The 27337-nt window shown below is 37.3% G+C and overlaps 2 protein-coding genes and 1 pseudogene across 2 annotated transcripts; all 3 read left to right on the top strand.

The window, feature by feature from the left end:
- Nucleotides 1-2957: 2957 nt before the first annotated feature.
- LOC139018143 (olfactory receptor 52E2) lies at nucleotides 2958-3893 on the top strand. The gene has a single exon (XM_070426786.1). It carries the CDS (start codon nucleotides 2958-2960, stop codon nucleotides 3891-3893), a length of 936 nt encoding a protein of 311 aa, XP_070282887.1.
- A 9795-nt stretch (nucleotides 3894-13688) lies between these two features.
- LOC139018142 (olfactory receptor 52E2-like) lies at nucleotides 13689-14630 on the top strand. The gene has a single exon (XM_070426784.1). The coding sequence runs from the start codon at nucleotides 13689-13691 to the stop codon at nucleotides 14628-14630; it is 942 nt and encodes a 313-aa protein (XP_070282885.1).
- A 4874-nt stretch (nucleotides 14631-19504) lies between these two features.
- Nucleotides 19505-22284, top strand: LOC139018420 (olfactory receptor 52E8-like; annotated as a pseudogene).
- Nucleotides 22285-27337: the final 5053 nt, after the last annotated feature.

Here is a 27337-nt window from a genome sequence, read left to right as displayed (position 1 = left end):
GGAATAGAAATCTCTTATTTTCTCCCTTTCTCTTTTTCTTTATTCATTCATTGGAACAGCAAATGTGTGAAAATGCATGTCCTCTGCCAAGTAAGAACTTGTAATATAATAAAGGAAAAATATGCAGAAATATAAAACAAAAATGACAAGATAGGAGACAGGTAAGAGCACGGACCATAGGGACACTAAAGACGGGCATGATTGATGGATAAAAGTTTCTAGAAAAATAAACTCAAGGAGCTGACATGTGAGTAGTCTTCGATTCTAACCAAGTTACTGAGAGGTTTTGTGTGTGAAGATATATCATGAAGAACAAACACATGTCATCACTTCCATGAATTAAATAGGTGAACAGTTCTCTATGTGGAGAAATAAGGGAAACTGTATTTCAAGAGTTTAGAAAAATTCTTAATATTTTAGACGACATGGAAGGCTAAATCTTATTTGTAATTTCCTTTTTGTCTGATGAATACAGTTGTAACTCTGCATTATTAATCTACTTACTTCAAAATACACAGGTAATATATGAATATATAGAATACATTGGCACTTAAAAAAATCAAATCATAGTGATACATCTAAATTATGCTGTCTGTATACCTTTCCATCCATCCCACATTTTAGACATCTCCTAACTTAAATATGATTCTTTTTAGATCTTTTCTGTATTTATAAGTGTATATATATACTTATATGTGTGTGTATTTGGTTATATATACATATATATAAAGTATTATGTAATAGTATACATAATTATATAATAGTATACATAATTATATATAAATGTATATATTTATATGACCACATTCATAAATACACATGCATATGTTTGCTTTTATTGTGTTTTAATGTTAATGAAAAAAATCAAATTTCTACTTTGTTTTTTCATTTAGATGTTTTTCTGTCAGTTTATATAAATATACTTTATTCTAAGTGCTTCTGCGTACTACATTAAAAAATGCCACAGATTTTTAAGTTTAATATTGCTTTATTAATGGACACTTTCAATGTTTCAACTTCTATTTTATTACAGGCACTTTTACAATAAGAGTCACTATATATACTAGTACATCCATGTGTATATGTGAATATTAGTTCTTATTATGGCAAGTAGTTAAATTGCTCTGCCCAAATTTTTGCCTTTAATAATAATGGTTACTAAACAATCTTCACTAAATGTTAGGTTAATTTTCTCCAATCAGTTGTTCAAATAGTCACTCTTTAACACAGACTAACTCATTATCATAAATCTTCATATTCTGTTTAAAAATATAATGTATGAATTATAATCATTTTTAATTTTTAATTTCTGATTGCAAATAAGGACAAGATTTATCTTATGTGATTGGACCTTTACATTTATTTCAGTGTGAATGTTTTCACTACATAATTTGTCCACAAATTTTCTATTGATAAAATGTGTTAAATTGTGTAATAAGATAGAGCAAGTAGAAGTGAAGATTATAGTTTATGTGAATTATGAGAATGGTTATGAAATCACAAATATAAATAAAATATATAAAGAGAGGTTTGCCCTGGCCGGTTTGGCTCAGTCGATAGAACGTCTGCCTGCGGACTGAAGGGTCCCGGGTTCGATTTCGGTCAAGGGCATGTACCTTGGTTGCGGGCACATCCCCAGTAGGGAGTGTGCAGGAGGCAGCTGATCGATGTTTCTCTCTCATCGATGTTTCTGACTCTCTATCTCTCTCCCTTCCTCTCTGTAAAAAAATCAATAAAATATATTAAAAATAAAAAAATAGAATAAAGAGAGGTTTATATTAAGATCAAAAAAAGGGAAAGCATGAAAAAAATGCTTTAGCTCAATGTATATATACATAAACCTAAGGGTAGAATACTGTAAGATTGCGAGAGCTTTTATTTGATGACAAATGTTAATTTTCCCTGAGTTATGTGCAAGATAACTCTCATCTTTTCTCATATTTTGAAAGGCAGTGCATTGAGAGAGAGGGTTAATTAGACAGAGAAAAGCTTAGATTTGTACAGTTCCCTTTATGGACTTTAAAAACAGAAGAGATTTTAAAATAATTATCCATAATGAAGTTAATGGTGTTAGTATTTTCTAAATTTAGATACATACAGAACAATTCCCATCCTTTTACTTATATATATGCACAAATGCAAATAACTCTTATTTCTTTATTTTTTAATTGATTTTATAGAGAGGAAGGGAGAGAAAGAGAGAGATAGAAACATCAATGATGAAAGAGAATCATCAATCAGCTGCCTCCTGCATACCTCCTGGGAATTGAGCCCGAAACCCAGGTATGTGCCCTGACTGCAAATTGAACCATGAACTCCCGGTCAACGCTCAACCAGTTAGCCACAGCAGCTGGGCCAAATAACTTTTCTAATGTCACGTTTAAAAGTTTTTAGGAACAATAGAAGTGTTCTGACTCTAGAGCCCTTGTTCTTGAACACAAAATTGTACTGTCCCCCTAAATGATGATACAGGATGCTGAGAGGATGTGTTCCATCAATCTTTGTGTGCTCTAACACAAATCAAGTTAACAAAAGGTTAATAGGGACTCACGAGGTAATCAAAAAACCTCTCTCTCTAAAAAAAATCAATAAAAACATGGCTCCATACTATCAGATGGACCAATTTTAACCCTTTAAAGTACATTTTATATTTTGTCATAAATGTTGATGACTTCCTTCTTTTGTTGATAGTTATTATCCCTGTGTGTTGTCATTTAATTAACTGGAACTAATTGTCATCACTATATTTATAAGCTGGCAGAATCCTACATTAGTCAAACTTGAAGGGGAGATTCTATTGGTGATAATAACTCCATTGGTGATAATAACAATAATGAGAGAAGGTGGCTTAAGTGTTCTTAAATTATATTTAGGTCTTCAAAGCTACAGAACACTCCCTGGTGACTAGTATATTGGATGAACATAAATTTCTGAAGACTTATGCATTACCTATCAGGATGTCTCTTCCCAATGACACTCAGTTTCACCCCTCCTCCTTCTTGTTGCTGGGAGTTCCAGGACTGGAGACGCTCCACGTTTGGATTGGCTTACCCTTCTGTGCTGTGTACATGATTGCACTCATAGGGAACCTCATTATTCTGTTTGTGATCCAGGCTGAGAGCAGCCTCCACCAGCCGATGTTCTACTTCCTGGCCATGTTGGCCACCATTGACTTGGGTCTCTCCACAGCTACTATCCCTAAGATGCTTGGGATCTTCTGGTTCAATTTCAGGGAGATCATCTTTGATGCCTGCCTCACCCAGATGTTTTTTATTCACAAGTTTACACTGATGGAATCATCAGTCCTCTTGGCCATGGCCTATGACCGTTATGTGGCCATCTGCAATCCACTCCAATATAGTACCATCCTCACCAACAAGATTGTGTCTGTGATTGGTCTTGGAGTGGTAGTGCGGTCCCTTATTTTTGTGATTCCATTTGTCTTTCTCATTTTGCGATTGCCCTTCTGTGGGAATCGTGTCATTCCTCATACCTACTGTGAGCACATGGGTCTTGCTCGCCTATCTTGTGCCAGCATCAAAATCAATATTATTTATGGTTTATGTGCAATTTGTAATCTAGTGTTTGACATTATAGCCATTGCCCTTTCTTATGTTCAGATACTCCGTGCTGTTTTCCGTCTTCCTTCCAATGAAGCCCGGCTCAAGTCTCTTAGCACATGTGGTTCTCATGTTTGTGTAATTCTTGCCTTCTATACACCCGCCCTCTTTTCCTTCATGACACATCGCTTTGGCCGAAATGTCCCTCGCTATATCCACATACTCCTGGCCAATCTTTATGTCATAGTGCCACCAATGCTCAACCCTGTCATATATGGAGTCAGAACTAAGCAGATCTATGATTGTGTGAAGAAAATATTATTACAGAAATAAGGAATGGAAACATAATGACACTACTGATTTTCATTGTGAAATTTTATGAAATTTAAGTTAGAAAAATACTTTCTTACAATAACTATGTCAAAATATGTATTTATGTTGGCTCTCCTCTGAAAGTATCTTATTTCCATCTTCTTTTCAGACCACTTCTCAATATCCATTGCTGCATTCTCTGTCCCTTATAATTTTATTTAGCAGGTTGTATTATTTCCTCCTTTTTGTATGCTTTACAAAGTGAAGTTTTTAGGTCATAGGAGGGCTGTAGCAGAATGAACATTTAACATTATAATACTTTTCACCCTCCACCATCAATTTATGAGATTTATAATTGTTCCCTATTTGTATTGTCATTTTGTACTGTCACCACATTATGTTGTCAATCATTTGTCTGCATCTACTGAGTCATGAAAGGGCATTTTATTAAAGAGAAAACTTGTATTTTTCTTTATGATTAAAGTTTCTAGGCATTTTTCTTGTATTAATTTGATATTACTTATCTTTTTTATGAGTACATGTCCAAGTTCTTTGCCCACTCTTTTATATTTTTATCTCTTAATATTGGACTTATAGAATACTAGAGGCCTGGTGCACAAAAATTTGTGCACTGGGGGAGAGGGGAAGAAGGTCCCTCAGCCCGGCCTGTGCCCTCTCACAGTCTGGGACCCTTTGGGGGATGACCATCTGCTGGCTGAGGCCTGCTCCCCAGGGGATTGGGCCTAAGCTGGCAATCAGACATCCCTCTGGCAGCCTGGCAGCCCTCAGGGGATGTCCACTTGCCAGCAGGGAGCAGACCTAAGCTGCAGTCAGACATCCTTAGCACTGTTGAAGAGGCAGGAGAGGCTACCACCACAAACGCTGTACTGGCAGCCATCAGCCTGGCTTGTGGCTGAGCAGAGCTCCTCCATGTGGGCGCGCACTGACCACCAGAGGGCAGCTCCTTCATTGAGCATCTGCCCCCTGGTGTTCAGTGCGTGTCATAGTGACCAGATATTCCCAGTCTTTCTGCTGTTAGGGTCAGTTTACATATTACCCTTTTACTATATAGGATAGAGGCCTGGTGCACGGGTGGGGGCTGGTTGGTTTGCCTGAATGGTGTCCCGGATCAGGGTGGGGGTCCCCACTGGGGTGCCTGGCCAGCCTGGATGAGGGGCTGAGGGCTGTTTTCAGGCAGGCCAAGCCTACAACTGAAGCTCCCAGTGTCTCCTTTTTTTCTTTTTCTTTTTTTTTTTTTATTCTGGGATTTATTTACCTTTTGTAATTGAAACTTTGTTGCGGCTCCAGCTCCGAGGCCAGTTGGCTGAAAACAGGTTTCTGGGTTTGTTTAGCTTCTATAATTGCAACACTGTTGCTTAGAGTGCAGCTCAGAGCTGGGCTGCTGCAGGCTGGGAACCTTGGCTTCCTCCATCACTGGAGCAAGCAGCCTCCTGTTCGCTTCAGCTGTGTGGCTGCTGGCCACCATCTTGGTTGGCAGTTAATTTGCATATCCTGCTGATTAGCCAATGGGAAGAGTAGCGGAGGTATGGTTAATTACCATGTTTGTCCATTATTAGATAGGATCTTTATGTGTCTGGTTATATAACCTTTCTTAGAACTATGTATTATAAATATTTTCTCCCTGTCTGTGGTTTGCCCTTTCATCTTTTGTTTCCTTAAACAATAAAATATTTTAATGTTGATAAAATCCAAGGTATCTTCTGTCCTTTTTAAGATATATTTTCCTGCCCCACAATCTCAAATATATATCTTATGTAGATTATGTAGCTTAAGCGTGATTGTTTGTAGTTAAAGTGATTAACTACCTGCCTGGCACTTAGTTAAGGTGTTTTATCCCCTCCCTAACCTCAGGGAAAAATCCCTACCTGGGGAAACAACCTTTCTCGGAGAGGTGACCTTGGTTAAAACACATAGCGCTAAGGGGAGCAAGCATATTAAGAACAATATGCTATATATGCCAGGTCCCTTGAAACATATGCTGTGCAGACGTTTCTTCTCTGCAGCGACTGTGTCAAGCAGCAAGGATAGACCGGCTCCCGGCAGGGTGGGCCCACAATTTAGGTGGGCTGGGGTCTCAGGGAATTATCAGGGCAGAGCTCCTGCCTGCTCTTTGGGGGAAAGGCTCAGAAAAGGAACAATGGCCTCTGCCAGCCATTCTGTCTGAGAGAAAGCTGCCCCTAAAGATCTCATCCTGATACTTTAGTTCCTCCCCTTAGTTCCCTGGTTCCTTTCGATCTGTTGTTCTAGCACTAGAGCTCAGAGTGATGAGTCCAAGAAAGTGTGTGTATGGGCCCTTTAAGAGAAATGGCTGGGACTCCAGCAGTCCTCTGTCTCACTCAGCTACAATCCCTACTGGTTTTTACAGCCAGGAATTATGGGGACCTCTCTTTCTGGCACTGGGACTCAGGGTGTTCTGGTGGGGGGGGGGGCGCGGTGCTGGGACTCCTCTCTCCTCAAGGGGGACCTCTGCAACTGAGATACCCTCCCTATTATTTATTTATTTATCCTCACCCTAGGATATGTTTCCACTGATTTTAGAGTAAGTGGAAAGAGAGAGAGAGATTGGTATGATAGAGAAACATCGATCAGTTGCCTCCTGTATGCACCTTAACAGGTGATTGAACCTGCAGACTAGTAAGTGCCCTGATCAGGAACTGAGCCCACAACCTTTTGCTATACAGGACTTTGCTCCAACCAACTGAGCCACCTGGCCAGGGCCCTCCTATCTTTTATCTGCCACATGTGAGTGTGGGACCAGCCTATTCCACACCTCTACTTCTCCTACCAGTCTCCAAGTGGCTTGTTATTTATATCTTTAGTTGTAGGACATCTCTTCAATTAGCTTTCAGTCAGTTCTGAATGATGGTTGTTCTGTAGTTAGTTGCAATATTTTTTAAAAATATTTTTTATTGATTTTTTACAGAGAGGAAGGGAGAGGGATAGAGTTAGAAACATTGATGAGAGAGAAACATTGATCAGCTGCCTTCTGCACACCTCCTGATGGATATGTGCCTGCAACCAAGGTACATGCACTTGACCGGAATCGAACCTGGGACCTTTCAGTCCGCAGGCTGAAGCTATATCACTGAGCCAAACAGGTTAGGGCATTAGTTGTAATTTTGATGTAGTTGTAAGAAGATTCAAGTACTGCATTTATATATGCTGCCATCTTGACCAGAAGCCCTAGAGTTAACATCTTCATACCAGGGGAATCCAAGAAGGGTTGGGGGAGAGAAGGTGAGTCTTTCTTTATATTTCTCTGAAATCATATGTATGTATCAAGGAAGGAAATCTAGTGTATAATCCCTTCATTTAAAATAATGCCTTTTTATTTCTATTATAGAAAGACAGAAAGGAAAACGAACATTAACCATAATGTAATCTTGATATTCCATTTAACATTATTCCATGATTTTCATATTTATATGATTTTGAATATTTCAATCATGTTCGACTTTAAATTTTTATATTGTGTTGTGATATACATCTTAATTCTTTTCATAGTTCATCAGAATAAATTCAAGTAAAATATTTAATTTTATTATATCATGTTGTAATATACATCTTAATTCTTTTCATAGTTCATCAGAATAAATTTCAAGTAAAATATTTAATTATATGAAATAAAATTGAATTTTGATGAACATTTAATTGCACCTACACATCAATGTGGAAAATTTGGTATCTTTAAGCATGCAATCCTCTCAGCAATATAGAGTTAGTGTGCTTTCACATATACTCCAAGCTCCTTTAAGATATCTGAACAATTAACATTTCTCTAACTCCTGTGAAAATCTGTTTTTCTCTTTCTGCCATTTCGGCATTTCTCTATCTTCTGTGAAAGTTTGTTTCCCCCCCACCCCCCAACCCCCCCATACCCTTGGCTTTTCCTTATCTTCCTTGTCTTCCTCTCCCCTTATCCTGTGGCACCTCTTTTTTTTTCTGTGAATGTATGCCTTCTGGTGGCTCCAAGCCCTCACCTATGCATTCCTCCCCCATGCATTCCTCCTCCTTATTCCTAAAACTCTCTAAACCTGCCTATTTAAGCCCTAATCGGTTTGGCTCAGTGGATAGAGTGTGGCCAGCAGACTGAAGGGTCCTGGATTCGATTCTGGTCAAGGGCATGTACCTCGGTTGTGGGCACATCCCCAGTAGGGAATTTGCAGGAGGCAGCTGATCGATGTTTCTCTCTCATTGATGTTTCTAACTCTCTATCCCTCTCCCTTCCTCTCTGTAAAAAATCAATAAAATATATTAAAAAATAAATAAAAATAAATTTTAAAAAAAGATATCTGAACAATTTTTTAAAAATGTTATTAAATTTATTGGGATGGCATTGGTTTATAAAATTACATAAGTTTGAAGCTTACAGTTCTGTAATATATCATCTGTATATTGAATTATGTATGACCACATAAATTCAAATCTCTTTCTGTCACCATATATTTGATCCCCTGTACTCTCCATTATCTACCCCTCCCACCCTCCTTCTCCTCTATTAACCACCATAGTATTGTCTGTAGAGTTTTTGTTTGTCTTATTTGAACAATTTTTAAGTCTTTTTTAATGTCAATGCTACCAAATTTTAAAATGCAGAACTTGAAATTATCATTTTATTTTTACACTTAATTGTATTCTTTATGTATATCTTAAGTATAAGACTTCTATAAATCACAATGCAAATTTGCCTACTCCCTAAAATTTATGTATAAACCTAAATAAATACCTGTGTCACTTTAACAGTTATTTGAAGATATGCAAAGAGGTGGGAAAATTTTTTTTTAAATATATTTTATTGATTTTTTACAGAGAGGAAGGGAGAGGGATAGAAAGTTAGAAACATTGATGAGAGAGAAACATCGATCAGCTGCCTCCTGCACATCCCCCACCGGGGATGTGCCCGCAACCCAGGTACATGCCCTTGATCGGAATCGAACCTGGGACCCTTCAGTCCGCAGGCCGACGCTCTATCCACCGAGCCAAACTGGTTTCGGCAAGGTGGGAAAAATTTTGAGTTGCCTGACAAGCACATCCCCAGCTGAGTTTGAACAAGGTGAGAGTCTAGCTTCTGATTTTTAGCTGTAAACAAGTGTCATTTTTGTATTCTATTCAGCGCCATGTTTTTTAATGTTTTTTTGACAACTCTACTGTTTAAAATGGCCTCAAGGACAGCTCTGAAGTGTAATGGACTAAATATTTTATTTATTTATTTATTTATTTATGAAATGCACTGGAATAAAATAATACTTTTCTAGTGTTCTTAAGTGCAAGAAGGTTGTAATGTACTTTATGGAGAAAATACCTGTGTTATATAGGCTTCTTTCAAGTATGAGTTATAACACTGTAGGTTGTGAGTTCAAAGTCAATGAATGAAAAATATGGTACACCCAGGCAAAGGGAGAGGGAATTGGTCTATCTGTATATGAAGCCATGCTGGAATGTACTAAAGAAAATTCTGTTGTGTGTGGTAAAGGGATGAAAAAGAGGGTAAATTTGTGGGTTCATGAGATAACAACTTATTTTAAAAAAAGGTGAAGTGGACGGTACTGTTACAAGGTCAAAGATATCACCATCATCCAGAATCAGAAAAACGTCACGTTCTTATTGACTGTGCTGGCTAGCTAGCACATTTCAAAAGGCATCAAGGCATGAAAAGCAGTCAACCTACTGCTGAGGCAGCTTCTGCTTATCAGGAGGCCAGAGAAAAAATTTAAAATGTCTGCTAAGTGTACAGGAGAAGGATTCTGTGAAAGAGCAGGTTTTCAACACTGATGAGACTGGCTTGTTGTGTAAGATGTTGTGAATGAAAGTATATAATACAAGTGGATGCCTAAGCTCCTGGCTTTTAACCATTTAAAGACTATGCAATTAATAATTTGTAAGAACTATGTATTAAATGAGGTGTCTTTAAGGAGAAACACACTTAAAACAAGATTGCATATTTATTGATTGACAAAATGTGACAAGAGGCTACAGGAAGCTAATTCTGCATTTCCCTTAGGAGCAATAGTTCTATTTTTTAAATTTAGTGTTCAGAATGACTTTATAGAACACTAATGGAAATAATGAGAATTGACTATGTGTTCCTGTGAATACATATATATGTGTGTACACACATATCCGCACAAACACACTGTCCGGGGGGTGGGCTTGCTCTCTTTCCCCCCATGGGAGAACTCATGGGCTGAGGGAATCTCTCCTGAGCAGAGCAGTGCTAGGTGGGAGGAGGGGTGATGTTGGTAAAGTAAAACTTTACTTCATATTTTTTCAATCTGTCTTTTCTCCTTCTATGCTCCACCGGGGTCATATAACCTCTTTTCTGGATTCTGGAACTCTCACAAAGGTTGTTATCTTGGTGTTTCCATGCGGGGGTGGGAGGGGGGGCGGGGGGAGGTGGAGGGGAGGGGGGATACTACCTCTTATTCTGTCATCATATTACCCTGAATTTCACTTTTCTGCCTTCATTTCCTTAGAAGCCAGAGTTCCTTATTTCTCTCTCTTATTGAGTTAGAGCCAGATTAGACACTCCTCAGAGACCTGTGTCCTTTACAAAATGCCTCTAGGGGATTTTTCCATTGGAAGTTCCTCCCAGGCAAAGAGTAGTGCCCTCATAAAAACTGAGCAGGTTGAGACAAGATAGAGACAGGATTCCTGGTGCTCAGCCGGGTGAGTCTTCCCCATGTTGCAGCTCTCAGAGCATCCTTACTTCACAGTGATGGATGAAGGAAGAATGAAGCCTAGGAGAGGAAGAGAAGAGACACAGGATACGCTTTGGGGAAAGAAGACTAAGGCTGAAACTTAGGAAACGAATAGGATCACATTTTAAAGGGGCCACATAACACTAGACTTCAGCCTGAATCCTTTTGTTGTGCATTTTAGAAAAACCAATTTCTTGATATCTAAAGAATGACAGATAACATATTTTTTGGAATAGGTTCAAAAATATTTTAAATGAATTACTTGTTTAAAACTATGAACACATTTATCTTATCTGTATTTTATAGGTAAAAATGCTTGTTGTTTGCTTTCTTTTCATTACAGAGTGAATAAGTGTTTAAGTTAGTTTCAACGCAATTAGTCTGATGGTGGAGCTCATGCTTTTAAGCATTGCAAAGTTCTGTGCTATAATAAACCCACGGAATGAAGAGGATTTAAACTGGTTCTTTCAGAATACAACAAATGTACTGATTTTAAAGATATTGAAGAAGTAGAATCAGTTGTGTTTTTAAATGCTTGGGAAGGGAGGAAGATGCTTTTCAGATTTTTTTATCTAGTCAGTTCACAGAATAATAATGATGCAAGACAAACAAGTACAAAAGTTCATTTTTCAGTATGTCTTCAAATTATTGCTACACTGTCTTTTTACTTAACCAGCTTATAAGGCTCTATTGCAGAATACAATTATCTGAGTTGAGAGATATATTTTCCTCATTATTTTATTTTTGACCACAGAATATAATACCATCCTTCCCTCTAAAAACAACAACTAAAAAAACCTCATAAAACCCAAAAAGGCAGCTTATTCTCTTCTTTAATGTTGAGCTCTGCCCCTACTAGCTAAAGTAATTCTTATTTCTTGAGAATCTAGTGCACATAGGAATGATGAAAAAAGGAAAACATTGTTTTCTTACTTTTCTGAGACTATTTGCCTACATTTCTGATCTTCTGAGATGTTATTTATGAATACAAGAGCTTTATTTAATACAAGAACTTGCCATTGGAACTTACACTGATAAATCACAGAAAATTTTGCTTTCATAATTGGATCCTACTTTCATTCCGTATGGTGTCCATGTCACACCTTTTTGCTGTTCCATGGCCAGGCCAGAACGTCATAGTAGGAAGACTTTATTCCTTTGGACATTTCACGGAGTGTCTCACTCAAATGACATCTAATGCTCTTAGATCCCTTTCCAATATTTGACATTTACTCCTAGGAGTTTCTTCTTTCCTCACCCATATTGTAGTTTCCTTTTATTATGTATTTATCATGAACCGAAAGGACACTCTTCTTGGCTTTGCTTCCTAGGTATCAGTGTCTTCATAATATCACAATTGTCTTAATGAAACTGTGATCATAATTAGTATTGTTCTTTGGAATCCTCCAGTGATGCCAAATCATGAAAAGGCACTTTTTACTATAAAACAGTTACACATAATGAATGGTCAAATGCTTTGAAAATGCATACTCGCCCTAACCGGTTTGGCTCAGTGGATAGAGCGTCGGCCTGTGGACTGAAAGGTCTCAGGTTCGATTCCGGTCAAGGGTATGTACCTTGGTTGCGGGCACATCCCTAGTGGGGAGTGTGCAGGAGGCAGCTGGTCGATGTTTCTCTCTCATCAATGTTTCTAACTCTCTATCCCTCTCCCTTCCTCTCTGTAAAAAAATCAATAAAATATTTTTAAAAAAAAGAAAATGCATACTCTAAGGTACATGAAATTACATGAGAGCAGTGTAAGTATCATTGAAAATGATTCAGTTTGTTCAGAATATGCTTTCTGTCTAGTTTCTTCTTCAAAATATTTGCCATATATCTTAAACACTTAAAGTACAATTGCTTCAGATTTATAGTGAGGATACTGATATCTCTTTTTTAGATATATGTGAGCTTAAAAGAGACTGTGTTTGAGTAACTGTGTGTGAAAGAGGGGGCTGTGTATATATGACATGAGTGTGAGGCATGGATTATATTTTTCTTATGTCCATTATCTTTCCATTTCAACTGAATTATATTCTCTCCACTTTCTACTTACTTTTTATACACTTTTATTAATTATAAGCATTTTAAGCATTTGGCAAGTCATTTAAGCTATTTCAGGTTCAGATCCATATGTAAAAATTCAAGTTAAGAGTGTTTATAAAGATTTGCCGAAACCGGTTTGGCTCAGTGGATGGAGCGTCGGCCTGCGGACTGAAAGGTCCCAGGTTCGATTCCGGTCAAGGGCATGTACCTGGGTTGCGGACACATCTCCAGTGGGAGATGTGCAGGAGGCAGCTGATCGATGTTTCTCTCTCATCAATGTTTCTAACTCTCTATCCCTCTCCCTTCCTCTCTGTAAGAAATCAATAAAATATATTTAAAAAAAAAAAAAAGAGTGTTTATAAAGATTAGGGATGATATTTGCAAAGGTTCTGACAGCATTGAAAGTGGTAGGCAGTACCTCAATAAATGGTAGTTGATAATGTTGTGTTCACTACATTTACTTCATATTTTGTAATAATAAGAAATAAATATTAACAAATGGGTTTATTTTAATCTTTTAGATTTATTTTTAGTATTTGAGAACACATCTTAATGAATCTGGGTGTTCATCAGCACTTATTGCCCATCTTGTATGTTAACTTGAGTGTTACTATTCAACCAACCAAATGGAATTAATAGAAATAACCATTTATAGAGGCTGATAGAGCCTTTTGAATGTTAAAATTGAAAGTAAATTATGTTGGTGATGATAAGAGAAGGTAATTAATGAAGCAGGTATTAACACAAAATCTTAGCATATTACCAATGAGGTAACCATTGCAAAGGAGACCATTCTTCTAACAGAGAGAAAACGGTGCCAAGAAGGATGAATATATTATGTAGAATTTTTTATTACAATCTACGTGTAACTTCTTTCAAAGCCTTCTTATTGATAATTCACATCTTCACTTTGCTTTTTACATAGTACATTTCTAATTGTGAACTGTCATTTTTCTTTAGGTTTAAAACATTGCAGAGTTTTACCTGGTAACCTACATACAGGTTTGCAGAAGCACATTTGGAAGGAACATGGACTTATGCATTACCTATCATGATGTTCCTTCTCAATGACACTCAGTATCATCCTGCCTCCTTCCTGTTGCTGGGAGTTCCAGGACTGGAAATGCTCCACATTTGGATTGGCTTTCCCTTTTGTGCTGTGTACATGATTGCACTCATAGGGAACCTCACTATTCTGTTTGTGATCCAGGCTGAGAGCAGCCTCCACCAGCCGATGTTCTACTTCCTGGCCATGTTGGCCACCATTGACTTGGGTCTCTCCACAGCTACCATCCCTAAGATGCTTGGGATCTTCTGGTTCAATCTCAGGGAGATCATCTTTGATGCCTGCCTCACCCAGATGTTTTTCATTCACAACTTCACTGGCATGGAATCTGCAGTCCTCTTGGCAATGGCTTATGACCGTTATGTGGCCATATGCAACCCACTCAGATATAGCACCATCCTCACCAATAAGATCGTTTCAATGATTGGTCTTGGTGTGGTGGTGCGTTCATTTATTTCTGTGATTCCATTTGTATTTCTCATTTTGCGATTGCCCTTCTGTGGGAATCATGTCATTCCTCATACCTACTGTGAGCACATGGGTCTTGCTCGTCTCTCTTGTGCCAGCATCAAGATCAATATCATCTATGGCTTGGGTGCTATTTCAATCCTAGTGTTTGACATTGTAGCCATTGCCCTTTCTTACGTTCAGATACTCCGTGCTGTTTTCCGCCTTCCTTCCCGTGAAGCCCGGCTCAAGTCCCTCAGCACATGTGGTTCTCATGTTTGTGTAATTCTTGCCTTCTATACACCCGCCCTCTTTTCCTTCATGACACATCGCTTTGGCCGAAATGTCCCTCGCTATATCCACATACTTCTAGCGAATCTTTACGTTATAGTACCACCAATGCTCAACCCTGTCATATATGGAGTCAGAACCAAGCAGATATATAACCATGTGAAAAAAATATTATTTAAAAATAAGTAATTGAAAAGAAATAGTGCCTAATATATATGAGATGAAATGCCTTGTTATATTAAATTCAGTAAATTTAAATGTGCTTGACATAAATGTTTCTTTATTTTGGCTCTTTTCTTTAAGCATTTTAATGAGTTCAGACAGTCAAAAGTCTAAGCTTTGTTGTCCAATTCATATGGCAGAATATGGCTCATCAGTCTTTATATGTAATTTTTTTAATCAATGGTATCAGTAGATATTAAGTAGGATTTAAAGAATGTGCCATATTTCTATGCAATAGCTACTCTATATCATTCTTATGGATTAAAAAATATATAAACGTATTGATTTCAGAGAGGAAAGGAGAGGAAGAGAAAGGTAGAAACATCGATGATGAGAGAGAATCATTGATCAACTGCCTCTTGCACGCCCCTATTGGTATTAAACCCGCAATCTGGGCATGTGCCCTGACTGGTAATTGAACCCCTGACCTCTTGGTTCATAGGTTGAGGTTCAACCACTGCGCCACACTAGCCAGGTACAGTATTCTAGTTTTATTCCAGCTGTGAATTAAAAAATTTCAATGTATTAATCTGTTAATGTTTTCTTTTAAAATTTTAAAGGCTACCTTATATGCCTTTTTTTTTTTTCAAACAGTCTTTTATATGTCTCTAAGCATTAACTTTTCTTTATATTTTCATGGCCTAAAAGGTAAGTTGAAATCAGTGGCAAAAGCACTGAAACTATCTTTAAGTCCAGTTTCTCCTCAGATATATTTATAATATAATGCCCCCAAATATAGAAATATGTAAATTTCCATAGAAGTAAATTTATAGTTCCAAATACCTAAATGTCTCTATGTTAATTAATGAATTACATCACTAATTAGTTACCTTTTCACCAAAATCAGGTTTTGATGGCTTTACCAGTGAATTCTACCAAATATTAAAGGAAAAGAAAATTGCAGCAATTACCTAAAATCACTTCCAGAAAAAAATCACTTAATTTTATGAAGTTGGAAATACCCCAACACCAAATCCAGCTAAAGATATTATCCAAAAAATAAACAATTTTTAAAACGCTGAATATGCCTCAAAAATATTTCTCATGAACAGATGCAAAAATACTTAATAATATATTAGAAAATTGAAGCTAATAATTTATAAAAATAACTATATAGCATGACCAAGTGGTGTTTATTCCTGACATGCAAAGCTGGTTCAACATTCAAAAAACAATCAACAAAAACAACTTAGAACATCAACTTAAGGGAGAAAAATTCTATTCATTGTATGAATGATTAAAAAAATATATTTTTAAATAGGTTTTTATTGATTTCAAGAGAGGGGTTGAGAGAGGGATAGAGAGATAGAAACAGTGATGAGAGAGAAACATTCATCAGCTATCTCCTACATGCCTACCACTGGGGATCAAACCTGAAACCTGGGCATATGCCCTGACTGGAAATCAAACCAGTGATCTCTTGGTTCATGGGTGTATGTTCAACCACTGACCTATCCTGGCTGGGCAAGAAACATCTTTAAGGAAAACATGGCACATATTTATAACAACACTTGCAAAAACGGAATAGAGAAGTTTCTCAAGTTGATTTAAAAATAATCAAAATCTACAACTAAATATCTAATCTAATAAAAGAGACACATGCAAATTGAAAGCACCTCCGCTACACCCTAAGCCATGCCCACCAGCCAATCAGAGCAACTATATGCAAATTAACCCAACCAAGATGGCAGCCAGGAGCCACGAAGCTGGAGCAAGCAGGAGGCTTGGTTGCCCTGGTGATGGAGGAAGCCAAGCTTTCTGCCTGCCCTGGCTGGCAGTGGCCTCTGCTCAAGGCAACAAAATTTCAATTATAGAAGAAAAATAAATCCCAGATACCTGCTTCTAGTCAGCCTCCACTGGGAGTTTGGGAGGCTAGAGGCTGTGGCCAGCCTGCAAACAGCCGTCAGCCCCTCACCTGGGCTGGCCAGGCACCTCAGCAGGACCCCCTACCCTTCAGTCGCCAGCCGGCCTGAAAACGGCCCTCAGCTCCTCACCCAGGCTGGCCAGTTACCCCAGCAGGGACCCCCACCCTGAACGGGCTGTGGCCAGCCTGCAAGCAGCCATCAGCCACTCACCCAGGCTGGTCAGGCACCCCAGCAGGACCCCCCTCCCTGAAGGGGGTGTGGCCAGCCTGAAAACGACCCTCAGCCCCTCACCCAGGCTGGCTAGGCATCCCACCAGGACCCCCACCATAATCCGAGACATCCTTCAGGGCAAAGCAGCTGGCTCCCACCCATGCACCAGGCCTCTATCCTATATAGTAAAAGGGTAATATGCAAATTGACCCTAACAGCAGAACGACTGGGAACGACTGGTCACTAGACACACACTGACCACCAGGGGGAAGACCCTCAGTGCAGGAGCTGCCCCATGGTGGTCAGTGCACTCCCACAGGGGGAGCTCTGCTCAGCCAGGCTGATGGCTGCCAGCACAGCGGTGGTGGTGTGAGCCTCTCCCGCCTCCTCAACAGTGCTAAGGAAGTCCGACTGCAGCTTAGGCCTGCTCCCTGCTGGCAAGTGGATATCCTTGGAGGGCTGCCGGGCTGCCAGAGGGATGTCTGACTGCCAGCTTAGGCCCAATCCCCTGGGGAGCGGGCCTAATCCAGCAGGTGGTCATCCCCCAAGGGATCCCAGACTTCGAGAGGGCACAGGCTGGGCTGAGTGACTGCCCCCCCGAGTGCACAAATTTTTGTGCACCGGGCCTCTACTCTATAGGGTGTCCCAAAATTCATGCAAGATTTGCAATAGAATTGAGTGGAAAATCTTGCTTGAATTTTGGGACACCCTATATAAAATCCTAAGCAACCGTTTGACCATTCGACCAGTAGCTATGACGTGCACTGACCACCAGGGGGAAGGCGCTCAACTCACAGGCATGAAAGCATGGAACAGACTGATGAATCTCAAAAGGAATGGGGGAGGGGGAGGGCAGGAAGAGATTAACCCAAGATTTTATATGCATACTAGAGGCCTAGTGCATGGATTGGGCTGAAACTGGCTCTCCAACATTCCCTGAGAGGTCCTGGATTGCGAGAGAGAGTAGGCCAGGCCAAGGGACCCCACTGGTGCATGAATCTGTGCACTGAGCTTCTAGGATGCTAATAAAAAATAACCCAATTAAAATCTGAGCAAAATATTTGTCTAAACACCTCATAAATATACATATAGAAAATAAACAGATAAAAAGATACTCAACATATATTTCCATAAGGAATTGCAAATTTTAAAAGTACAGTAGGATTTCACTACCTACCACTAAAAATGGTGAAAATTAAAAAGAAGTAAAGCAATACCAAGAATAAGTGAGTATGCAAAGCAATAGAAACTTTTATCAGTTTTGGTGGGAATGTATAATGGCACAGCAACTCTGGAATAAAGTTTGGAAGTCTCCTACAAAGCGAAAGATAGTCTTGCCATAAAATCCAGCAATCACACTCCAAGGAATTTACCCAACTAGTTTGAAAAGTACATTCACACAAAAACTTGCACATATACATTAATAGTATTTTTTTCATTATTGCCAAGAATTAGATGCAATGAAGATGCCCTTCAACAGATAAATGATAAAAGACTATTCAAATTTTGCTATACCCATTGTATATAACACAATGGTTACTATTCTGCATCAATAATAAATGAAATATGAAGCGATATAAAGATGTAAATAAATTTCAAATGCACATTGCTGAGTGATTTCACTTAGAAAAAGCTAATCTGAAGAAGATTCATATTATATTATTCTAGTCATATTATATTCTGAAAAGAGCAAAATTAAAGAGACAGTAAACATATTCATGTTTACCAGAGGAAAAAGAGTGAGGGTTAATAAATAGGGGGGAACATGGGAATTTTTAAGTTGGTGAAATATTCTGTATGATACTATAAGGGTGGATACATGATACTATACATTTGACAAAACCCATAGAATTATACAACTTAATGTAATTTTAAAAACACCATTTACTAATAGGAAGATCCCAAAATGAAATGCAGATTTTGACAAGTACAGTGCATTATAAATATAGGGAAAAAGAACAACCTTAATAAGTGAATGGGGGAAAATGTGTTAACCTAAGTAACTTTGGGAATGAGTGGAATCTGAGAGACGAAAGGCAAAAAATAACCAAGCATAAGCACTGTACTCCAGTGAATAAGTTTTTCCCATGGGGATTATAGGTTAACACTGCTAATACATATGCATACTGTTATTAAACAGTTATGCAAATGGATGGCATATGGTGGTGGCCGGATTTATTTATTTTTTTTGGGGGGGGGGGAGCAAGATTAAATCTTTATACAATTAAAAAATTCTTAAAGAGATTTATTTTTACAATCTATTGGAGGTTTTCAGATCAGTACCAACCAGAAATTAGGAAAAATCTCCATATATGTCAAAAAAGACCAACTACAAATTTTAAAAAAATATTTTTTTATTGAATTCAGAGAGGAAGGGAGAGAGAGATAGAAACAACAATGATGAGAGAGAATCATGGATTGGCTGCCTTCTGCATGCCCACTACTAAGGACTGAGCCCAAAACCCAGGCATGTGCCCTGACCGGGAATCGAACTGTGGCCTCCAGGTTCATAAGTTAATGCTCAATTACGAGCCATGCTGGCTGGGCCAAGTATAAATTTTAGTAGTTAATTTGAAATGCAATGAAACTGCATTTCATAGATTCTGTGCAAGATGTGGTTAAGCTTAATTTATGCTGAAATGCTTCTCTTCTATAATTATGAAACGTTCTCTAATTTTAACTAAATCTGAAGCCAAAAGGTAGAAATACTTGGTTTCCATCCTGGAATCATTTGTAAGTTAGAAATATTTGAAGCATGCCCTTAGGATGATCATCATTGATTCCGGGTATCTACATTGTTATAAAACAACTCGGAGATTTAGTTCTGTTCCAATCAAGGAAGCCTCCAAAGGTTATTTCAAATTTAGACTCCACAAAGGTAAATGAGCAATTGACCCGGAACTTATGTTCAATTATACCCATTATCATTGTTAGAAATGGCTTTTCTATCTTCATTGAATTGCTACATTGGTCACTTTATGCAATTGAATTTATGACATGAAATGTGCCTAGTTCTTTCTTTTTTTCTATTATGTTCTACTTATCTATCATTGTGCAATTACCACACTATCTTAATTACTATAGTTTTATAAATTTGAAGTCCTTTGTTGTAAGTCCCACAGTTTTGATATACTTTTTCCAATGATTTTAGGATATTTCTATAGTTATTTTAGAATAAGCTTACTTTTTTTGGTATTGATTGAAGCTGTTTTAAATTTATTGATAAATTTAGGAAGAATTGACATCTTAACATATTTGTCAACCAAACCATGAATGTTATATAATTTTTAAAAATTGTCTCCTTAAATTCTTTCATGTTTTATAATTTAAATGTTTATTACTAAGTACTCCATGTTTTCATGCCATTGTAAGTGGTATTTCAAAATTTTACAAAATTATAATTTAAAATTTTAATTTGTAATTGTTTGCTAATAATATTGATGCTTATACCTGAGCAATTAATAACTGAAATGATTGCTTCTAAATTTTTTTATTTTTCTGTAACTGTTCAGGTAATTTCTAAATAGGAACGTTTACTTTTTCATTTCAGTATTACTTTTTTTTTCTTGACATATTTAGCTTGTTAGACCCTCTAGCAAAATTGATGCTAGTTGATGTTTTTGCCTTTTTTAAACCCAAAGGACAAACCTTCCAGTATTTCACCATTCAAAATGATATTAGCTATAGGTTTTTCATGGATTCCTTCCACCAAATGAGTAACTTTTATTTTTTTGCCTAGTTGGTTAAAAGGGTTTTGTTTTTTACTCTCATATATGAATGCTGAATTTAATAACTACTTTTTCTAATTCTATTATGATCATCTTTTTTACATTATTTGTTTATATAATGAATTAAACTTTTTGACTAAAAATTCTAATAATCGCTTCATCAATTACAGCATGGAAGCACCCATTTCATCAAAAGATGGCTATAACCACAGTCTTATTAAAGTGAAAAAGGGGAAAAGTTACACCTACAGAATGGGACTATGCTGCACAGATGAGCTTCATTAGTGGATATCTTCTTGACCATCGTATCCAAAGTTTTTTACATTTCAATTTCTTGCCCTTTATTAAAATAACATTTTGAGGGTTTCTCTTATGTACCTGATCAACTCAGGTACCAAGGTAACTTGAAAATGTTACACAAGTTATGTTACTGGGAGGGTAACCAGATGAGCATTTCACAAAAGAGTGAGCTAAAGATGACCATGAACCACTCTACCAGCAGAAAAAATTCTTTCTAACTTCCACAATTTCCATGGAATATTAAATGAGATAGGCAATAATTTTAATATCTCTGGTAGTTAACTAGCCTCACATTTCTTTCATTATGTTGTTAAGAGTTTTACTGGTATGCTATTATACATAATGATATTCAGCCATCCTTTATGTTTCCCCAGAAATACCAAAGAAGACAGTAGAGCATTTTCCAAGAGTTCTCAGGAAGATGTCCTGTCAATGACACTGCCTCACATCCCTCTGCCTTCCTTCTGCTGGGTATACCAGGTCTAGAAGATTTTCATATTTGGATTGCCTTCCCTTTCTTTGTTGTTTATTTGATGGCACTTGCGGGAAATATTAAGACTGAGCATGATATTCATCAACCCATTTCTACCTCTTGGCTCTTATTTCCTTTGATCTAGGCCATCCTCAGGCAAACTACGGCCCATGGGCCGGATCCAGCCCGTTTGAAATGAATAAAACTAAAAAAAAAAAAAAAAAAAGATCGTACCCTTTTATCTAATGATGTTTACTTTGAATTTATATTAGTTCACACAAGCACTCCATCCATGATTTGTTCCGGCCCTCCGGTCCAGTTTAAGAACCCATTGTGGCCCTCGAGTCAAAAAGTTTGCCCACCCCTGATCTAGGCCTTTCCACTTCAACCATCCCCAAGATGCTGGCCATCTTCTGGTTTAAGGAGATAGGCTTTAAAGGCTACCTCATCCAAATGTTCTTTATCCATACCTGCACTGTTATGGAATCTGTTGTACTCTTGGCGATGGCAATTAACCACTTTGTCACCATCTGTGATCCACTGAGATATACTACTATTCTCACCAACAAAATGATAGTCACCATGGCCTCATTTGTAGTGAGGAGGTCAGTACTGTACTCCTTTTCATGCCCCTCTACCCTCCTCTTAAATGATTATCCTTCTGTAGGCACTACATTATCCCTCATACCTACTGTGAACATGTGGGAATTGCCCGTCTTGCCTGTGTTAATGTAAGAGTCTACATCATCTATGGCTCATTTTCTATTGCTGCCCTCATCTTTGACTTAATCCTTTTTGTCCTCTCCTATGTTCAGATCCTATGAGCTGTTTTCTGTTTTCCTTCCAGAGATGCCTGACACTTAGTAAATGTGGTTCACATGTATGTATCATTTTAGCCTAGTGTACTCTAGCATTTTTCTCCTTTATGACTCATGGTTTGGTAGAAATGTCCCTAGCTACATTCACATATTCCTGGCCAGTCTATATGTGGTGTTCCTCCTTGTTTCAATCCAGTCATTTATGGAGTCAAAACAAAGCAAATTTAGAACAGAGTTGTAAGAATATATGTAAAGAATGTGTGACCCAAATGTATTTGGAAATTGATATTCTTTCCAGGTAATATTTAGCTTATATATCTCTCAGGGTACCCCAAAATGAGACTATGTAAAAGACACTCAGGAATTACATCAGCCTTTATTAGAATCTCTTAAACTCAGACTCAATGATTCCTTTATATAATTTGACTTTCAATCAATTATACTGCTTTTTCTCACTGAGAGTGATTGAGGACAGTAAGGCTAAGTAAAATATGTAATGAAATTCTTGAATGTGTGTGGGTTAATGATGTTCTCCATGTCACTAATATTTGTCTATTCTTTTGCCACTACCATACTCTCTTAATTATTGTGGTTTTTTAGTAAGTCTTGAAGTCCAGTTATGTCAGTTCTCCAACTTTATTCTTTTCCTTCAATATTGTGTTTGCCAAGTTGTTTTTTTTTAATTTTCACATAAATTAAAAATCAGTTTTTCAATATTCAAAAATAATTTGCTAGGATTTTTATTGGGATTATGTTGAATCTACAGACTGATTTAAGAAGAATTGACGTATTGACAATATTGTCTTCCTAACTATGAACATGTGATATTTCTCTATTTGCTTATTTCTTTGATATATTTCCTCAGATTTGTATAACTTTCCACATATTGATACTGTACATATTTTTAAAGATTTATACCTAAATATTTTTTTAGATGCTAATATAAATTGTATTATATTTGTAATTTCAAATTCCACTTCTTTATTGTTGTTGTATAGGTAAAAGTTTATTAAAAGTGTAAAAACTATATTAACTTTGTATCCTGAAACCTTGATAACATTGCTCACTACTTCTAGGTAATTTTACTTATGATAAATTGATAAATGTAGGCCCATGTTCACACCAAGTCTTGTACACAGATATTTATAGTTGATTTACTCATAATATCCCAAAATGGAAACCAACACAAATACATAGCATGATGACTTGATGGACAAATTCAGATACATCCACATAATATAATACTATTCAGCATTATAAAGGAATAAACTAAGAATACACAACATATATGAATGAATCTTAAAATAATTATGCTTAGTCACAGAAGTATATACCAGAAGAAAAGAGACATATTATTTTATTACATCTACATAAAATTGTAAAAAAAAAAACCTAGCAGATATAAGCAGTAGTTGCTAAGAAAAGTAGGATGGGCTTAGGGAATGATAATAGGTATGCATTTCATAGGTACATGAGGAAATTTGAGAGGATAAAAGATATGTTTATTACATTTATTATGGCAATTGTTTCATAGTTGAAAACATATGGCAAAATACATTAAACTATTCAAATTAAATGTGTTCACTTTGTTGTATGTCAGATATTAATAAAGCTATAAAAACATATTTTTTAAAAATCCTCAATGACTGCCATACTTATTCACAATATAAGCCAAAGGTATTAGTGTTTCCTAGCTATTCTGTATGTTGGGTACCTGAAAATTCCTTGAACTTTTTGTCCTCTTATTCTCTTTGTATATTATTCACAAACTATATTGCCTTCGTCATTTCTTTCAGATTTTATGAACAGTGAAAACAGTGTTTTTGCCTTTCTATTTCCTCACCCTAAAATACTCTTATCAGAGATTGCCTTGTTAAAACCCTTCATTGCCTTTAAATACTCTCTCACATATCATCTGCCAAGTGATGCTTTTCCTGACAACTCTAAATATAAAGATATCCTTGTTAGCCTAGGTAGCTAGATATTAATAAAGGAAGAGAGCAAAGAGAATCAGACATTATTAAGTTAATAAACTAGGGAGCTGAATTGGACAGCAAGCCTGCTTCACTAGAAAGTAGCAGTATTCATATAGGGTCCAAACTTATTTCCTGAATGGGGCAGGAAAGATCATTACTGGTCATTAGCCAGGATTATTGAGGGAGAGATAAAACAATAAAGGGGGAATTCTCTGCTGGGCACATGCTAGTAGAAGCCAAGAGGTACTTCTACTATGAGGCATGCATAATAGGAGCCAAGATCAGACCTGTTTAGCCTGGGAAAAGGATCAGAATAGATAAGGGACAGAGAATCCCAGAAGATCTAGAAAATGGATTGGATAGGGGGAGGGCCCAACACCAGCCTTCAAAGGATTAGGAAGTTGATTGGTTAGTTTGAAAGTGCACATGGTCTGCCCAAACCCCAGATAATATAATACAAGCTTAACAAAGGCAATCTCTCTCTCTCTCTCTCTCACTCTCTCTCTCTCTCTCTCTCCCTCTCTCTCTCTCTCTCTCTCATTCTGTCTCCCTGTAACATGTGTTCATTCATGCACTCATGTGCTCCCATATTCTCTTTCTATAACAGCCATACAGGCCTAACAGCCAAGTGCCAGCTCCAAGCAGGAGCCTGGGTACTGAAATGTAGTGTCAGATGGAGTGCAAAGACAAAGCTAGCTGGACAGGGACAGAGGCTGAATTGGACTAAGCTTTGGCATGGCAAAGAATCTCTGAACACTGGCTCTATTTCTGGGCTTGATAAAGACAATGTTGGACTTTTTCCAAAGTGGAACTGACAGAGATGAGACACCAGGAACCCGGGGGCAGCCTTCTATTTCTATTCCAATATATCTTGCAACTCTGTGAAAGGACCCCATTTTCATCGGCCACACCTTCCACCACGTACACAGCACTCCCCTCATTCCCTTTCCTTTGTTTTTTAACCATAGCACTTATTTTTAACTGTTACACTATATTTATGCTTAAAACTTTGTGTATTAAGGTAGTCCAGTGTGGTTAAAATGCAATGAGTCTACTACAACTAATCTCTTCCACAGATTAAGACTAAAATCTGGACAAAATACAAAGAAGTTATCTATAAAATTAGAAAATCAGGCAAGTTGAAACAGGGAGTCAAAATTTGAAGAACTGATTGGTATCATGTATAGTCTAAAAAAAAAAAAATGTTCCCCTATATTCTTTCCTTCCACTGGTTAAAGAACAAGCACCCAGCAGGGAAATAGCAGGTTACACAAGCAACAAAGGGAAGGAAGGGAGGGAGGGAGGAAGAAAGAGAGGAAGAAGGAAAAAAGATTTGGATTTAGAGATTAAGTGTAAAATCCCTATTTTTTCCCTTTTCCTTCCATTTCACTAACTATATCAAGTAGATATAGTCTAAACACATTGATTTATGATGGAGCTAGTGAGATCAGATAAAAGAGCAAAATCCAGCTATATGTTGTGTACAAAACCCCACTTTATATATAAATATGTAGTTAAGTTAATTTGTCAGGCAAACAGTATTTAAAAGAAACCAAAGTGGCTACATTAATATCAAACAGAATTCAGAATAAGACATATTGTAAAAAATAAAGATGGATGTTATATAATGATAAAAGAATCACTTCTTCAGGAAGACGTAACAATACTAAATGCACATGTACCTAACTGCAGAGCTCCAATTACATGAAGGTAAACAGATGGAATTAAAAGGAAATACAACCAAATCCACAGATATATTTGGAGAATTCAAGATTCCTTTTTCAGTATCCAATAGAATAAGTAGAGAGAAAATGAAAAATCAAAAGGTATAGGATGTAACTGAAAAATGAATTAGACTAAAATTTATAGCATTAAATACTGTTTAAAAGGCTATATATATATATGCCCAGCAACCAGAATGGCAGAACGACCAGAACGACCGGTGACTATGACATGCACTGAGGCAGCCAACCAGCCTGATCTGGGGCCCAATCAGCCTCTTTCCTCCCTCCCCTCCAGCCAGCCTGGCCCTTGATTGGCCCCCAACACCCCTATCAGGGGTGGGACTGGGCTGTCAACCACCCATGGACCCTCCCACACACCAACCCGGTCTGATGGGCCCTCATCGGGGCAGACAGGCCAGACCCCAACTTTGCACAAATTCGTGCACTGGGCCTCTAGTATGATAATAAGTATACATTACTTTTACTTATCATCCTTTAAGAAATTTTTTAAAAATCAGTTATAAACTCCACTAGAGGAAGTAATCTTTTATTTATTATCATATCCTTTAAGACTAGGTAAGTGCCTGGTACATAACGATGATTGCCAAAATCAATGCCATCATTTTATTTTACTTATTGCAGGAACAACAGTTCTGCTTCTTCAAATTTCCACAAGTTTAAATGATGCCCAATGTTCACACCAATAGTGTGAATAAGTCATGTTACAATCAGTATTCATTCTCAAGGGGTTCCCTAAAATGCACCCTTCTCATCAGTTGCTAGGTGAAAAGGATATGGCTTACCACACATTCTTCTCTTTTGCTCACTTCTCTTTAGCTTTCCCTTATGGTTATAATGAGAGTACAAATTAACCAAATCTTGATTGTCATCTGAATTATCTATTTTTAATTTTTTTGGTTAATTCCCACCTGATAATATATTTTCCATTGATTTTAGAGGTAGGGAGGGAGGGAGGGGGAAAGAGGAAAAAAAATCATTGATGTGAGATATATCCATTAGTTGCCTCTGCACACACCCCAACTGGGGCTGGGTATTGAACCTGAAACCTAGGTAGATACCCTTGTCTGGGAATCAAACTCTCAACCCTTTAGTGTGCAGGCAGATGCTCTAACCACTGAGCAACATTGGCCAAGGTGAATTATGTACTTGTAGATTCTTCCAATTTACAAAGCAAACAAAAAATACCAGCCACTGTCAGAAGGATGCTTTTATTTGATTAACCTTATAAGATAAACTAATGTGCATGCTTTGAAAAGACATTGAACAAATACATATTCAGGGAAGGAATGATATTGAAATAATCTTACCTTTATTAAGTGTTGAAATATGCTAGAAACAGTGCTAAACACTTTGCAATCATTAACATTACACAGTTATTACTTTTCTCTCTTTTATAGATGTTTAGATAGATTAAATTATATTTGACTGTAACATACAGAGGTAGTAAGTGGAAGAATTAAGATTATAATTCCTGATCTTGCTGATCCTATAATCCAAAAAATTTATATCAAAGAAATTATTGGAGGAGGGAAATAAGTAGAAAAGTAGGGCCCATAAGTC

This window comes from Myotis yumanensis, unplaced genomic scaffold, assembly GCF_028538775.1.
Source record: "Myotis yumanensis isolate MYYU_CA2020_CCGP unplaced genomic scaffold, mMyoYum1.0.hap1 SCAF_10, whole genome shotgun sequence".
In the NCBI taxonomy this organism is placed as follows: domain Eukaryota; kingdom Metazoa; phylum Chordata; class Mammalia; order Chiroptera; family Vespertilionidae; genus Myotis; species Myotis yumanensis.
Note: the sequence above shows the minus strand (reverse complement) of the source record. Positions and strands in the feature narration are given on the sequence as shown.